The following is a 17,499-nucleotide window of genomic DNA, read 5'->3' on the forward strand; positions in this document are numbered from 1 at the left end:
AACGACATATAAATAAATAAATATATATATATACATATGTATATATACAGTCGTCTTCAGACGAGAAGGCGTCGCTCTCGTTCTCAATCCTCTGCAACGGCACCCCCCCCGCTCTCTTTCCACTTCGCCTCCGATCTCTCGGGCTTCCTAGCGTCCGATCTCGTCGATCATGTCTTCGGTAAGCGATCCTATCCTCCTACGGAGTTCCTGTGCGACTTGTGATCCCTTTTCGGTCGAGTTAGCCCACGGGTTGCATTCTTCTTGCAATCGATAGGTGCTATAATGTTCGTTTTTCTTCTTTCTTCGACATCGATGAATCGGATGTTGATTATGCAAACAAGTGTGATACTTTCCTCGGAGTTTCCTAATCGAGGGAAATTTGGGAAATGAGTGGTTTGTTTAGGTCCGCCTACTGGTTCCTGCCCCGTTTGGTGATGAGCAGAATGTTGCGGGAGAATGACTGTGGTGTATCGATTTGATAGGTTATGGAACTTGATTGTTCTTACATATATGTAGAAATTGACGATTTTAGGTTTATTTCTGTAAAACCCAGTTTTTTTATGATGTGTCGTCTTTCATTGTCTTTTGTGCTTTTTGTTTAATTAGTATTTCTGATGCATTTTCATGTTCTAAGTGCATGACGTCAAGTAATTCGGGTCATAGGCTTTATGATAGGAGTTTGAAATCCAGACATGCATTACCAGTTTGTGTAAGATAATTTTCTGTTAACCCGAGACTTCAATTTGGAGTGTCTGAAGAGATTGTTTGACCTAGAGTGCTTATACAGATCATATTAACTTGAAAATATTTACAGGTTTTAGAAATGTCTGTTGATACTTGATTTAGTTACAGCTGGACAAGCAGCTACCTAGAATTAGGTATATCATTCTTCTCACTTTTTTCAGCTTAGCGCCTACTGTCAAGCTTCACACTGAATGTAAGAGGTTGACACAGTCCTTTCTTCTCCAAGTGGGAATTAAATAAATAAATAAATTTGGCATGATGTTTCTTATCAAACATGTCTCTTATTTTTGGGAAATTCTTAGGGACATTTGGCCTTAATTTGTTAAAGCGTATTAAACATGAAACAATGAAGTATTAACATAATAAGCTGCAGAAGATACTGGAATGTTGGTTCGATTAGGTTTTTTTACTACATCCACTGAAAGAACAATGAGTTTCTTTATTATTGAAGCAATGGTGAAATTGTTTGATAGCTAAAGATAAACATAACTTTTTACTTCTATTTTGTGATCCACATGCAAATTACAACAACCATAAAAACAGCAATCCGTCTTATAAATTCTAGTACCACCAGTCTTTAAAAACTCATTAACCATAAGAACCAATATAGGAGCTTCACTAAAACTTGACCAACATAAGGGATCTGCAAAATATTTGCATCAATTTGATCCTCTTCCTCTCTCTCTTTCTTCCACCCCCACCTCCTTCCTCCCTTCCTCTTTCTTTGTTTGCTCCTCCATTCCACTTTATTCCTCCTGGACTTATAGTGAAGATCAGTTACTAGAAAGTCCAACATTTCTTATTCCTAGCTGCAATTGGCTGCCATATTACATTGTTCTCTGCATTTCTTTAAACCTTATATAATTGTTAAGACAGCTAAAACCTAATAATCTCTTCTTATGCAACATGCTCTTCTCATGAGCATCTACCGATTTAGCTTCTTGTTGCAGACACAAACTTTACTAATCACTCTGCATATTCTTTGGACTAACCATGTATGTGTACTTTGCTTTGATATAATTCATCTTGTCTCAACTCTTATTGACAACACAAATAATCCTGCTTTCTTTTCACATTTAACATAATAGGATCTCTTCAATAATTAGTCTTGGGTTCATTTGAGGCTCCTAGGAGTGTCTTCTACTCTGTCATTTGAGGCTCCTGGGAGTGTTTTCTATTCTAAGTTCGGTGGGTTGAAGAGAATCATGGATTAATATAAGAGGATACTCTCTTTTGGTTGTAATGCTAACTGAGGATAATTAGATTAGTCTTAAGCCAAATCAGTAGGTCCATTTTTTTTGCAAATTCTGTAAAAATTAACTCTATCTCAAATTTAGCCATGAATTTTTTGGTTAGGTTATTATGGTATCCTTTGCTCTTCATAACTATAACTATAAATTCTCTACATGTATTTTTCCACACTGTAGCAAAGATGATTTTGAAGCCCCATTGATAATACTAGCTTTACCTGTATCTGGTAAGCTCCTTGTTCATCTCCAACTTCACCATTTGTTATATGCATAGTACATACAATTGCCCGATGAGTTGCCAGATAAAACATAATTCTGGGAGAAATAAATAAATCAATCAATGCCTGATCTTACAGATTTCATCTCACATGTCGATTTGTTAGGTTTTTTTATATTTTATGTGTGTTGCCTTCGCAATCTTCTACGATGTTGTATTTTCATGTCAGACAAATTATGTGTTTGAATGAAGTGTTTCTTTTCAAAGTTTTACTTTGTTATACTTGTGAGAAGGATTATTGTGCTTTCAAGTCCTTGAGTGAACCTTCACTTTTCGAACTCTTGCTTATGGGAGTACTCAAGTGAATTAAAATTTATTTAAGGAGATAATTATACATTTATGAACCATTAAGAATAGTTCTAATGAGGATAAAACTGAGAGAAGACCTATAGATGCATTGGTTTGGAGAAGTAAAGGAAGATCTTAAAAGTAATTTTCAGAAAGAATAGATATGATGGTCCTTAGTTTGACTGGTTAACCAATGACTACAGGTTCTTCACTGTCATTTAAAATTAACTAGCAATTGCTTGCTTGATTATTGCTGCTACTTCAAGCTTCTTCCTCACCTATTTATAGTTTCGGTTTTCGTTCAGTCTTTTATCTTTTGAGTGCATCAGGAGAAGGGTCAACCACTGCCCAAGTTTGGAGAGTGGGATGTCAACAATCCTGCCTCAGCTGAGGGGTTCACTGTTATATTCAACAAAGCTCGAGATGAAAAGAAGACAGGTGCCAACTCCGGGGCAACAGCAACACCACCAAGAAATGATGCAGGTGGTTTCCAACAAGATGATACCTATCAGCATCCAAGAAAAAGTGTATGATCCTAACTTATGCTTTTCTGTTCCTTAATCATTGCTGAAATTTGGATCTAATGATTAGGAAAGAAAAAGATTGAAAACCCCATCTTTGGGATTTGATTATGCAGTCGTAAGAGACCCCCTGCACTCCTATCCATGATGATATTGATTTCAAAGTCAAACTAGTTTGAAACCGTCTTTTGCTGCTTTCTGTCGTCACAAGCACAGTGCTCCAACTAACCATGATATTTTGATTTGGTTCAGCGGAAGTGGTTTTGCTGTGGTTGAATGCCTGCTGTTTGGAGCCAATAGGTACTTGTTCATCTTAGTTTGGGGTTGCAAGCATAAAGAATGTTTGTTTTATTGGAACAGATGCTGTTTATGAATAATTATCATATCTGGTTCGTGTGAATCGGTATTATTTGTAGACAAAAAAAGAGGGCAGATCGATGGAAGATGGTTTATATCTTGTTCAATTTTGCTGCATGATTGCCGAGTGTAATTAGAAGATAGTTATCTGTAGATTTGCAAACAAACACACGCATTCCTTGCATAGTTCTATAGAATTGTGCGCTCCAACACCAGCCAGCCTTAAGAGTCTTCGTCCATGATCTTCTTCCTCCTTTACGGCCATTGTATCTCGTCAACCTAACCATTGTATCTCATGTTTTATCATATTATTCCATTCAAAATTCATTATACTTGGTCTTAATGTAGATGAATGAATGACTTCCATTCTATCGGGAAATATGCTGAGAGAGAGAGAGAGAGAGAGAGAGAGAGAGAGAGAGAGAGAGTAAAGCCAAGTGATGCCTGGAGCTCAAGTTTTGAGCCTCCCGCAAGCAAATGCTGCAGCTGGGAAGATCCACTGAGCCCTGGACGCTCATGCCATAAAGAGGAAATCCATCTGCGGTGCACCGAGCATCGACTCTCTGGGTGGGCTTCTCGTCGTCGAAGGTACACGCAAGGACGAGAAAGTGCCGGTCTTTATCTTACTTCTGTAGCAGGATTCTGTCCTGCTTAAACTTCTAGTAGAGCAGCATTTGGCACCAAAACAAGTGTTTGGTGTTTGTACTCATGCTGGAAGCTGCTGTAAGTTCCAAAGTTAACACCAAGTCACGTAACTTTGGTAGATATCTAAGAAAAAAGGCATAAATAACTGAGAATTCAACATGAACTCTGTGAACAAAATTTTAACTTAAACATTAACCCTGGAAGAGGAAGAAGAAGTGATCTCTTGTGCTAAACATATCTATGTTTCTGATAAGTGAGAGATCTAACTAGGAATTATCATTTTCTGATAAGTGAGAGATCTAACTTGTGCTATATATATATATATATATATATATATATAAAATCCTCATTTTCTGTAGGATTTTTTTTAAATATTTCAATGTTTCCATTAATTATATTTTTGTTTGATTTTTTATATGATCCGCCACCTCGTTTCATGTGCAGTGCTGTGATTAGTCATTTAACAATGTTTGATTTTTTTGTTTTGTGAATATATATTAATAATATATTATTATAATGATGGACGTTTGTCATGTTTGAGTTTGGTCGACGACGAAGTTATACCCGCTTCCTGGGTCCCGCATATGTTGCTTTCAGCGGCGGTAGGGTCCACATTGGTTGGTAAAGGTGGTGTTGATGGTGTGACTCCGCCAGTCTGATTCGAGTCTTCACGTTTCGCTCGTGCCGTGATCTTTAATCGGTACACTGAGCCGCTAGAGCAAGGTAATAGGAGGCATCTCGAGAGTTATTAGCCGTTCGATCGATGGTCGTGATTACGGATTCGTCGGCAAAGATAGCGGAGACGATCATGACTCGGTTCCTCGCGGAGGCACCGGACCTGTCTCTAAACGGATCGTGCTCCCTTATGGGTTATTTGCGGGTCCGTGGATCTCTTGCTTTTGACCCAGATTAGGATCCGATTCATTGCATTGAAGGCTTAAAACACTCGAAGAGGAAGTCGTCGACAACCTCGCTTCTCTTTTGCTTCCCGTTTTCGTCGTTCTATTCATTCTGCGATTTCTTCGAGGGAGAGACGAGAAGACGAGGGACAGGAGGGGAGAGACTCTTCGATGGCGTTCTCCACTCTCGTCAGATCCGCGGCTCCGGCTCTCGGTGGATCTCGCGATGGCTTCCCCTCCGATTCCGGAGCTCCGATTCCGCCATCCTTCAAGGTTCGATCCTGGGCTCCTACCCTCGTGTCTACCGTCGTGTTCTTCTCTCTTGCTTTGGTTGATGAGCTTAGTCCCCAACTCGATCTGACGTTGTTTGGGTATTGTGTGCTGATATTTAGACAAAACTGGCCTCTTTTTTTTACTCTTTTCTGGTAAAGAAATTGCAAGTTACCATTTTCTCATTATACAAATGATTTGTTGACAGACTTGATCTCTTTAGTTTAGTTGTATTACAATGTTCAATTCTTGAGCCATAATTTTTTTCTGTTGATCTTGTTCGAGCTCAGATATCTTGCATTCGGAGTCCTCGATCAGCTGGGAATCGTTCAAGCATTTTCGGCTCTTCATTCCCCTCCGTGGAAGCCTACTCGTCGCAGTAGGTTCTAACGTCTAGTTCTATTGCTTCTACTGGTAGTTATACTGCTGTTATCTTCTTTTTAGGAGCAGGCTAACGAGGACTTTCTAATGTTCTCAGGAGATCTGGTGCAAGAAACAATCAGCCTATCAAGGCCACAGCAACCGAGGCTCCTCCTTTTGTGAAAAGTAAGCTGCTTTGGTAGTTTTGACTTATACGGTCACTGTCGTGATAATGATTTCTTCATTGTGCTCTATTTATAGGTTCTCCAAGTGGTGGCAGGACGAAAGTTGGAATTAATGGTAAATTCAGTTGTAGCCTGTAGCTTTAATCTGTATTTAACACAGTCATGCTATCCATGTCATCATCATGTTTCGCTATATAGTTATATGTCTCAATTTAGCTGCTAAAATTTGTGGACATGAACTTTGGTAGGACTAATGGTTCTTAATGTTCTGTTCTTCCTCTTTGTGACTCCATTCAGATTTGGATTTTAACAGAATTATTCTATTATATATAGATGTATATATACAGCATAACTCACCTTCATTATCAAATATTAACATTAAAATTAGTAAGCCAAATTTCTTTGTACATCCAACACATGATAACTTCTGATATTTCAACTACCAAGAATATAAAAAAGAAGCACATGTGGTCTCATTGCTTACAAAGATATGCTCCTTTCGCTTAACCTTTGACCTTCTGTGGACTTAAATGTGATTGCTTAATCTTCCAATGCTTAGATCTGTCACGACCTGAGCTTGATGGGCTAATTGGCCTATCAACTTTGTTTGCTCTAAACCACTGACCAAAATGTTTAAACTCAAATTGATAGTAGTACACTTATCAGATGTGAGTCAATCTTAATCTTGTCCACTTCTGATGTGAGACTAATTGGGGGTGTTACAAGATCAGTATTGATTGAGACATCCCACTAGGAATGAGTACAGAGACCAATTTAACTATCTTCCATATTCTTATAGACGTCTATGGCTTTATGGAAAAGGTTTGTCTCAGGCATTGAACCTGATCTGCATTTTGCAGGTATTCTCATCATCTCGTGCACCAATTCATGTTGTTACCTGTTGTAGTATTCATTGTTCACTGTGTATTTTGAAGCATCAGTTTCTTATATAATCAACTAGTGAGGTCAACTTTTTATATTCATGGGAAGTATGGGGTGGCTATGTTGTCATTCTCCTAGAAAAATTGTGAATTTTTTTCAAATGAGAATTTTAAGTGCTTAGCTAATTGAGTGATAGGTAAAAAATCTTAGATAAAAGCCTTGTTATATTATATGAAATGTACATTTTCCTATAGTCAAAAGAGTTTAATTGGCTTTACCATAGATGTTCTAGTGGTGTCAGTGCATTCAAGAGCTTTTATGTGAATAAGTGAGAGCCAGGAGCTAACAAATGCGAAATGCCAAAGCAACATGTTCTGTGCCTAATTGTGTTTGTGTATTAACTTCTAGAATATTTGTTTGATCAGATATATATCTTAATAATGAATTGGCGTTCTATAATGGAATAATTTAAAGAAGTAAAAAAAATATTTGATATATTCAGAATATTTAGTTTCATATTCTATAATCATGAAGGCTTTCTTTTGTCTTAAATATTGAAAATTTTTGCTGCTACTTTTTTGCATAGTTCTGGTTAGTTTGAGTTGTATTTTCATACAGGTTTTGGGCGTATTGGAAGACTTGTCTTGCGCATTGCCACCACAAGAGATGATATCAAAGTAGTAGCAGTAAATGACCCCTTCATTGATGCTAAGTACATGGTGAGGAAGCTTGTTCTTATTTTGGTCATTTTGTTGGTTCTGTGGGATTGTATTGGTACTAAAAGCAGTGAATTGTGTATGTTGCATTTGAGATAGAAAATTAGTGGGCTAAGCATCTTTGAAGTAATGGCCACTATGCTTGAGTTGTTATGCAATCTATTTTTAAGTTTCCTTCATAGTTTTAGCTCTTTGGTCTGTAATTTGTATCTCGATTTGTTGTTTGTTTTATGCTTTTTTTTACTTAGTTTCTGGTTGGTAAAGCTATATGGTATATTGACCATATTATTGCTGAAAACACTTGACATATATATATTATTTGGTGATCTGTGAATCTTCCTATTAGATAAGATTTCTAGTAAAAGCCATTTCTAGAGGATCACACTTCTAGAGGGATAAAAAAAACATCAGACACACTATCAGTAGCCTTTACCATCTTGCTGAAAGTTTGGGACCCGAGAGGATAGTGAAATAATTGCTTGGTTAGATTAATAAGATATATCCCATCAATCAGCATTCTGACCAAAGTTGAATTCACAAATTGTTTAGTACTTTTAGCTTGTGAATTTTACATTTTTGTCTCCCAGCACAATCAAACTTTGTAATGGTATCACCGGAACAGAAAATTTTGATGGGTCCACTCAAATGGGCATAATTTGTATGTGTTATAATTGAACGGATTCCAGAAAGAGTTAAGGTATGCACGTAAATGGGTTTTGCTGAATTCAATTAGGTAAGCACTGATTTAAATGCTTGATAATTCTCAAGCATTTAAATCAGTGGTGGACTGGTGGTACTGCACGTATCGCTGAGATACTAAATCAGCCTTCATCATTTGTTAGCTGTAACATGTTTCTTAATTTATATGGATTGGGCAATATGTATGAGTTATTAAAATAATAGTAACGTTTTTTTTTCAGGCATATATGTTTAAGTACGACTCAACACATGGCATATTCAAGGGAACGATTAAGGTTGTGGATGGGTCCACCTTAGAAATCAATGGGAAAAGGATTGCAGTTACAAGCAAAAGGTATTTCACATATGTTTTCAAGATTGGTCTGATGTAACTTCTGGTTCTTTCGTGTATAATTTTTAAATTTATTTTCATTATTCCTTTTTCCTCCTATCAAGGGGTTCTAGGAGCCAAGTATTCATATACAAAAATAGGCTCCGTTAAGAAACTTAATGTGTCAGTGGAAGAAAGCAACCCAATATCTTGTAGCATTACTGACACAAGTTGGACACACGCGTTGTGGTTAACTGAAACATGAATAACATATAAATTTGACAAGATAATAAACAATAGGAAGGTAATGACATATAGGAGACTAGAAAGGTGCCAAGGAAGATATATTTAGGTAGAAGCATGAAAACATTCAAAAATTAAGAGAGGAAAAAAAAGGTCCTTTCTTCAATGAAATATTAAACTAAAAAGTTTTATGTACATTATGGATTTTTCTTAGTCCAACAGTCTTCTAATATTTTGACTTCATAGACTGACTTTGTAGTTAAATTTGGATTCTTAAGGCAGTTGAATTTCATAATCGAAGACTTTTATTTATTTAATACCTAAGTTTACAAAGTCTCAATTTCTCATAGAACTCTCTAATCTTATATCCTACTTAATAAATAATTTTCTTGATCTAGAATATTTTGAAATAAGACTCATAAGTATCAATACAACTTAAACTAGGATTCAAATATATTATAAGTAAATATTCAAGAATCAGAAAGCCCGATTTGGTCTTAGTTTTGACTGGACTAGTGTATAACTAGGATCTAACTTAAACCTAATTGACTACTGATTGCATTAGTTACTCCACAAGGTAATAAAACTCTTTTAGGTCTTTTATTCAACATAAATGGCAATCATTTATCATGTTCTTCATTTCCTTTCATTCTAGGACTCTGAAGTAGTTGTAGAAGATTTTGATGTCTTAATTATTATCAGCTCATGGATATAAGAGAGATTATGTGGACAGTTGATAGCTTATGAGTCATTGATAGGAACTACATGAATATTTCCAGATCAAAATAAACTGAATATTCTTCTTCCCAGAGATCCTGCTGTCATTCCTTGGGGTGATTTTGGTGCTGAATTTGTTGTTGAATCTTCTGGTGTGTTTACAACAATGGATAAGGCATCAGCACATTTGAAGGTATGCAGATTCTATTTTGCATGCTAAACTTCTTTATATTATTTTTGGTGCTAAAATTTGTTTTTATAGTAACAAAAAGGATCTAAAGGATGTTCCTCTCTCTGATTTCCCCACAGGGTGGTGCCAAAAAAGTAGTAATATCAGCTCCATCTGTGGATGCTCCAATGTTTGTTGTTGGAGTAAATGAGAAGAACTATAAGCCAAACATGAATGTTGTTTCTAATGCTAGCTGCACAACAAACTGTCTTGCTCCTCTTGCCAAGGTATGTTAATTCTAGATCAGAGAGCCTCTCTTTTAAAAGATCCCTTTAATTTGCAATAATCTCTGATAATTATTATAAATTTATAATTATCAGGCATCTTGTAAGGCTTGATAAACTTCTATAATTGTATTTGGTGTTTTTAGGGATTTTTTTCTTTTCCTTTTTTGTCATTATATGCACATTTGTCATGCCTGTTTGGGACCTGAGTTTCTTGCAACATGAAGCATAACTTTGTAAAGTGTAGTGCTTAATAACAATTGTCGCATTTTATAGGTGGTACACGAGGAGTTTGGCATTGTTGAAGGCCTTATGACAACTGTTCATGCAACCACAGGTGTCTTTGTCTTGCACTCATAGACAGATCAGAGCTGCCAGAATGTGCTTTGCAACCTTTAGGGCCTTCTTTTCTGACATCATGATGCTTATATATGGCTGTCCTTGCTCTTTCACAGCTACACAGAAGACTGTCGATGGTCCTTCAATGAAAGACTGGCGAGGGGGCCGTGGTGCTGGCCAAAACATCATCCCTAGCTCAACTGGTGCAGCAAAGGTGAAATTGAAAATTTGAAATGGTTTGTAATGCAACTATTACTTCAAATAACTTTCATCTTGTCTTTGCAGGCGGTTGGAAAAGTGCTTCCAGAGTTAAATGGGAAGTTGACCGGTATGGCTTTCAGAGTTCCTACGCCCAATGTTTCTGTCGTGGATTTAACTTGTCGACTTGAGAAAAGTGCCTCGTATGATGACGTTAAGGCATCGATTAAGTATGTAACCATGCTTGACTAAGATATTTTGCAGATCATCATCTTTGACTGCATTACTTGAATGCCTGATTATATTAAAATATTCTCTGTCAGTTTGTCTGAATTAGCATTAATATGAGGCATTTTGTTTTTTTGTTAGTCATTTGATTTTATTTGGTTGGCTTTACTGACACCACTAAAATTGATTTAGTTTTTGTCAGTACTGTTTTCCTCAATGGTATTACAGTATTTTTCAATAATATCAATCCCATACTTTGTCTTTGGCTCCATTTAATAAATTTATTTTTCGATCACAGTTTATAGAATGCAAGCTGGGCGCCTAAGCTTCGTAGTCATACGTTTTTCTTTAATGCATATCAGTGTTTTTATGTTAAATGCTTAAGCTTGAAAGACCACTATGGAGACATGGGACACTATTTGTGCCCTTATTTACTGATTTTTTTCTTTGGCTATTGGAGACATCGACATTTGATTTAACTTTCTTTTCAAGGTGGCAGGTGTTTTTGATATTAATTGTAAACGTATACCTAAGTACTCCTGTCTTAAGGAAAGTTGCCCCTGTGTCCGAGATACAGATGTATGCATATGGGATCTTAATGGAATTAAAATGTTTTACTGGTAGTTGATGAAAAATGACATACACATATACAATTTAGTGGAAAAGGAGCCCTTTTTAAGTAGTAATTAACAAACTATGAGACTTTAAGCATTGCCATTATAAAAAGATATGCATGAAATTTTAGGAGTTAATACAGTAGTAATTTATGTCAGTTTGTATCCCAGTGGACTTTGTCGAAACTCTCATATTGAGCATGCATTCATACAGGGATATAAGTTGCTTTCTATTTTTTATTCATCTGTTTACCTGCAAGCATTGTTTTCTTTCTTCCATTCCTCTCCCCTCCCCCCCCCCCCCCCCCCCCCAAATTTATCTCATGACATGTGCATGTAATTTTTTGAGAATCTTTCAGGTATGCATCAGAAGGTCCTCTGAAAGGCATACTTGGATACACCGATGAGGATGTTGTTTCTAATGACTTTGTTGGTGACTCGAGGTAAAACTTGGTTCAACTCTTCTATACTCCCTGGACTTGTTGCATAGGTTCTAAACTACACCCATTCTATTTTTCCAGGTCAAGTATCTTTGATGCTAAGGCTGGCATTGGACTAAGTGCATCGTTTATGAAACTTGTGACATGGTACGACAATGAGTGGGGCTACAGGTTAGGACATTGCTAACTATTTGTTTATGATCTTCCATCTTTGCAACGTCAACCTAAACCTTAACACTATTTTTTTCAGCAACCGAGTGCTAGACCTGATTGAGCATATGGTGCTGGTGAACGCAAAACATTGAGATATGATTTGGCTTGCTCAAATGGACTATATCTAAGCTACAATTTTGATGAGGGGCTTTAGTTGTTTTTTGTTTCCACATTATGAAATAAAATGTTATTCTGGATTCGATCAACATTTTTACGATTTAGTTTGAGTTTGAAGGACATCTATCATGATTGTATTGCAACAGACTATTCTTCCTCTCGGTAGTAATGCAACATTTATACAACAGACTACTGTAATGCAAAGATAAAAGAAGCAATCTCGTGTGCACTCCTGCTGATACTGCTCAGCCTGGTATCTTCTCTCCATTTCGTGTTGTCCTCTTTCCTTTAGCTTCACCATAGTCTCTTTGTCATTTCTTATACCTGATTCAATTGCTGTTGCAGGGTTGCCAGCAGCCGCTGTCTCTGCCAGAAACCTTGCTCCGGTGATGGAGTCTCCCAAGTGTTGGTTGAGGTACTCTCGCTTGTGGCAACTCCATGTTGGTGTTTAGGTTGAGAGGAAGAGTTGGTGTTTGATTTGGGAGTTTCTCTTTCCAAAAACATGCTTGAAATGGATGATTTCGTAATCTTTATATCTCTAAAGGTTGCAATTGCTGGCTATGATCTAAATCGTACGTCTAGAACACTTGGTGCAGTGTCTCAGAAACCTCCCATGCCAAGATAGGGCTCCCATTTGAGGATTCGATGAGACAAGGATGATTCTAATGCTCAAATTAGATGGAGAATCTATTTGTAGGATTTCCTTTTACAGACGAGAGTAGATAGTTGTTGATTTGGATTCTTTGGAAAGGACAATGATGGTTATAGGACAAAAAGGTATTCAAAGTATTTCTTGTGTGGTATCTCACAAAAAGATATATCCAAAATATTAAAGAAAAATCTGAATCACATGACAGGATCCTCCTCTTCCTCTTCCCAATACTGAGAGAGTTCTTGAACTTGCTCAGAAATTAGGGTTCCTCATCCTGTCTAAAGTTTAGTCTCAGAAAAGGAATGCATTTCTTTTCATTTTTACTTTCAGCAAATTTATATGTTTTATGCAAGTTGACAACACAACAGAGGTATCACAAAACTATGAACATTCAAAGCATGCATCCATGGATAGATTTTCTCTGATCCTTCTCCCCTGCCTTTCCATGGTCTTCTTCATCGGAGGCACGAACAAAGGTTGATGCAGGTTTTTGCTTCCCCAAGAGGAGGAGGAAGATATGACAGATTTGCGTTCAGAAGGTCTGCAACATCGAGTGTGAAGACTTAGAATTCAAATGATCCTCGATTTTTCACGCAACGCTGGCTCTTCATAATATAAGGAAATCATAGATTAAGTATACTTCTTTCATGTGGATGTCATAGCAATGTTTCAATAATCGATCAAGATTAAGAATCTTATTGCTAAGAATATTATTCTTCGTATCCAACACAAAATCCTTCATAATTTCTATTTTTGAAGTGAATTAATAAGATATTTGGCTTTTGAGAAAATTTTCAGCGTAGATTTGTTTTTACTGATTCGTGTTTTCAAATAAAAGAAAAGATACTTTAGTTTATTTTTCAGACAAAATTGGATATGTGAGAAGACATTAAATTACTATTCTCCAAAATCCCAACTTGGAAGGTATTAAAGCATAATTTGGTTCTTTGATCTCTTAAATTATAAAGGGATTCAAATGATTCGATTAAGTGCCAAATATAAAGTGTAATTCAATAGAGAGAGAAGAGTCCCCTTGAAAACATATTTGGAGGTCTTTTATAGTATGATATTTGACTATTATGTTGAGATCATGATCAATGTTTAGAATGATTATATATTTTTTGGGGCCACATATGCGATGCTGAAGCATCAAATCCACGGAACATGGTTGAATCATATTCTGTGTACCAATTTTCGTAGGGCTAAGATAATTGCCACACACTTGAACGGTGATGATGCATCGCGTATATGATGTCAAGATGTCAGCCATGTGGTGATGAGATATCAACCACATGGTCATGAGTTATCGATAACATGGTGGTGAAGTGTCGACCACATGGTTATGAGGTGTCAATCACATGATGAAAAAGTGTAGGTTATATAGTTGTGATGTGTCGACCATATGGTTGCGAGGTGTCCAGCACGTGGTATTAGGTGTCAGTCATGTAGTACTAAGATATAAGTGATATGACATTATGGTGTCGTCCATCCTTCTTATGTCATTATTCCTATATCATATCTCGATAAATGCAATAATTTCAGGGCATGATATGACTTCTATTTAACTATTGATCCTAGAAAAATGGTTTAATAATCTTATCATCAAAAGGAGCGCTTTAGGTTGTATCGATCAGACTGTCATCGTAGGAAGACCTTTGGGTCATTTTGATCATGCTATTTTAAAAGATAATACTTTAGGTCATTTCAATTATTTTATCATCAAAGGGAGCACTTTGGGTTGTTTTAGTTATCTTATCATCAAATGAAGCATTTCAGGTCGTTTCAGTCATATTGTTGTCAAATGAAACGCTTCAAACCATTTTGACTATGCTATCATTAAAAATAATATTTTTGGGTTCTTTTTGCTGCATTGTCATCGAAGTGAGCCCTTTATATCATTTCGTTCATAGTGTCATCAAATGAAGCACTACAAGTCATTTCAACTATGTTGTTGAAGGGAGTGCTTTAAGCCGTTTTGTTTGCACTATCGTCAAAGTGAGAGCTTTGGGTCATCTCAATCGTGCTATCATCTAATGAAGCACTTTAGACTTATTTAATCACACTATTATCAAGAAATATTTTTGAGCCAATTTAGCCTATGTTGTTATTGAGAGAAGCTTGATGGTCAATTTGGCCTGCACCACTATTAAGAGATATTTTTGAACTGAGAAGGTTGCATCATCGTCGAGGGATGTTTTATGATTGAATTCCATCACATTATTATAGAAGAATGCTTTTTTGTGGATGTGTTGTTGTTAAGGGATGATTTATGGCCATGTTCAATCACATCATGATAAAAGAATGCACATCATTGTGGAGGGATGATTTATGACTGAGTTTGGTCATATTATTATTTGGAGTTGCCTTGAATGATTTAATCATGTTGATATTAGGAGCCATCTCTTTGAGTAGTTCGACTATATTGGGATAGGGAACCACCTCTTCAGAAGATCAATTATTATGGTGTGGGGAGTCACCTCTTTTAAGTGGTTCAATCATGTTGATGTCAGGAGCCATCTTTTCGAGCAGTTCAATTATGTTGTTGTTAGGAGCCACTTTTTTGGTTGTTTGATATTAGTGTCATAAGTCATCTTTTCGAGCAATTCAACTATGTTGGGATAGGGAACCACCTTTTCATATGGTCGACTATTATGGTGTGGGCAGTCACCTCTTTGGATGGTTCAACCATATTAGTATCTGAAATCACCTCTTTGATGATTCAACCATTATAGTATATGAAGCTGTCTTGTTGAGGCGTTTGGTCATGTTGGTGTTAGGAATAACCTTTTTCGAGGATTCACATATTTCTCAATTATGTCAAACTATAAAGGGTGATATAATGCAACTACAAGGGTAGCTCTTGCACTCAGATATGTCATGAACTTGATGTCAAGAGATGAGTTGGAGTTGATTCTACAAAAGATGGTGTAAAAAAGAATTATTATATTGGAGACATACCTAATAAAACCATCCAATGCTTGAGGTATTAAGGAGTTTGAAGCATTCAGTCATATACTGAATATAAATGGAATAATTTACTAAAAATGAGCCCCCTTAAGAACTTCATGGGTATTTTATAGTATGATATTTGAGCATTGGATTAATGTCATTGTTAATAATCAGAATGGTTATGTGCTTCTTTCGGCCACGTATGCGATTGTGTGTAGTGTCGAATCTGAGCAGGAAAGATAGAGATGTTTCTTGCATGTGATAACGATGCCACAGCTACGTAGAGTAGAGAATAACATGCAGTGGCTCTCACCCATGGCGTGCATGCTGCATGTAGGCGACTCTGAAGTTGATATCGAAGGGTATACGAGTGTCATTGTGGAGTGCCACGTGTTAATCTGTGCCCGTGTGGATAGTCACATGCAGGGATATACAATATCAACTCCATCAATATTAGGGTTGAGTTTAAAAGCTCGATGCGATCAAGTTACTCACTTATCATTTTTATTTATTCAATATTATTAATTTTTATATTTTATATTTTATATTTTTTTCAATAGTCCCATATTATTAGTTAACTAGTTTTGATGGCTTAGAACTAGTATAAATAAAGGTCTCCTCTAAGTTTATGAAATAAAAAAATAATATATTTAAGTATTGCGAAGGTTTTTTCACTATAAGGAGTTATCTTTTCCTCATCAGGTTAGTTGTTATTTTTGTTTTCGTCTTACGTTAGTTGGTATCGTAGCTTTGCTCTTGATGTTAACATAAAAGGTTTGTGGTTAGGAAATTAAGGAGTATACTCTATACTCGCCACGTATAGTGGATTTTGCATATCAAAAACTTAATTTGTTAAGTATAGTCCTATGACCCATCAAGATAAGGTCTAGTGGTAATAATGGCAACAACGGCAATGACATTATCGATGATGGCAGTGGCAAGTTTAATGGTGACATCCTTCATGATGGAGGCAATGACAACAACCCTAATAGTAATGATCAGAGAGTGCCAGCCTTACGGGCAGCGTTCAAAGCATAAGAATTGAGGAGGACCCAAGAACTTCGACAGATTTATGACATGCTCACTAACTTGGGTTTGGGCACTAATAGAGTTCGTGATTATGGTAGGATCAATCATGCTAGAGTTGATGCTTAAGGCCAGCATATATAAGCCTACAATCCAACATATGCAATCAGCCTATGAAGATGTGTATCAAACGAAGAAGATAAAATTATGGACTATCACAGAACTAAACAAAGAAGAGGTGTAGATGCAACTCAACCTCAACACTTTCACCCACATGGTACTATCCACCCACACCAACCAATAGTATATGATGATGACTTAAAAATGACAATGAAAGGTACAGAAGACATCAAGCACCACCTAGACGAAATAGGTTATTTGAATATTATTGCCATAAAGCAGACATCCCCAATTTTAATGGCCACCTCAGCATTAAAACTTTTCTTAATTAGTGTTATGAATTAGAGAACTTCTTCGAGGTGATGGATGCTCTTGATCACAAATAAGTCAAGTTTGTTGTATACAAGTTGAAAGGAGATGTAACAGCTTGGTGGGATACATTACAAAATAACAAAAGTAGATAGGAAAAATACGAGCATAGACATGACGAAAGATAAAGCAACATTTCAAAAGAAGATTCCTACACCCAAACCATGAACAATTATTGTTTTAACAATACTAAAACTGTATCTAAGGCACTCGATCTATAACCGAGTATACTGATAAATTCTTACATCTTTCAACTAGATGTAACTTATAAGAGTCAAAAGACTAGCAAATAATAAGGTACGTCAACGAACTGAAATTTATAATTAAAGATAGAATGCATTTAACTCTGATATGGATAGTAGATGAAGCACATAATATAGCATTAAAGGCTGAAATGTTGTTGACTCGACCTCCAATT

At 36.4% G+C, this 17,499-nt stretch overlaps 1 protein-coding gene and 1 long non-coding RNA gene across 2 annotated transcripts; both read left to right on the forward strand.

The window, feature by feature from the left end:
* The first annotated feature begins 62 nt into the window (after positions 1-62).
* On the forward strand, positions 63-3,544 carry LOC135616634 (uncharacterized). Its single transcript, XR_010488420.1, has 3 exons — positions 63-178; positions 2,889-3,086; positions 3,333-3,544. It is a non-coding gene; the product is annotated as an uncharacterized LOC135616634 (long non-coding RNA).
* Positions 3,545-5,041: 1,497 nt separating this feature from the next.
* On the forward strand, positions 5,042-12,526 carry LOC135616635 (glyceraldehyde-3-phosphate dehydrogenase GAPCP2, chloroplastic-like). Its single transcript, XM_065116021.1, has 15 exons — positions 5,042-5,254; positions 5,542-5,630; positions 5,730-5,797; positions 5,873-5,911; positions 7,297-7,397; positions 8,315-8,427; positions 9,457-9,556; positions 9,673-9,819; positions 10,093-10,153; positions 10,272-10,369; positions 10,441-10,583; positions 11,555-11,638; positions 11,717-11,806; positions 11,886-12,218; positions 12,311-12,526. Exons 1-14 carry the CDS (start codon positions 5,153-5,155, stop codon positions 11,938-11,940), a joined length of 1,290 nt encoding a protein of 429 aa, XP_064972093.1. The 5' UTR covers positions 5,042-5,152; the 3' UTR covers positions 11,941-12,218; positions 12,311-12,526.
* The last annotated feature ends 4,973 nt before the right edge of the window (positions 12,527-17,499 follow it).

This window comes from Musa acuminata, chromosome BXJ2-7 (assembly GCF_036884655.1).
Source record: "Musa acuminata AAA Group cultivar baxijiao chromosome BXJ2-7, Cavendish_Baxijiao_AAA, whole genome shotgun sequence".
In the NCBI taxonomy this organism is placed as follows: Eukaryota; Viridiplantae; Streptophyta; class Magnoliopsida; order Zingiberales; family Musaceae; genus Musa; species Musa acuminata.

Coding starts and splice junctions, on each gene's coding strand:
- LOC135616635 (XM_065116021.1), top strand. CDS start 5,153: ATGGCGTTCTCCACTCTCGTCAGATCCGCGGCTCCGGCTCTCGGTGGA. Junction 5,255..5,541: donor CGATTCCGCCATCCTTCAAG/GTTCGATCCTGG, acceptor GTTCGAGCTCAG/ATATCTTGCATTCGGAGTCC. Junction 5,798..5,872: donor GGCTCCTCCTTTTGTGAAAA/GTAAGCTGCTTT, acceptor CTCTATTTATAG/GTTCTCCAAGTGGTGGCAGG.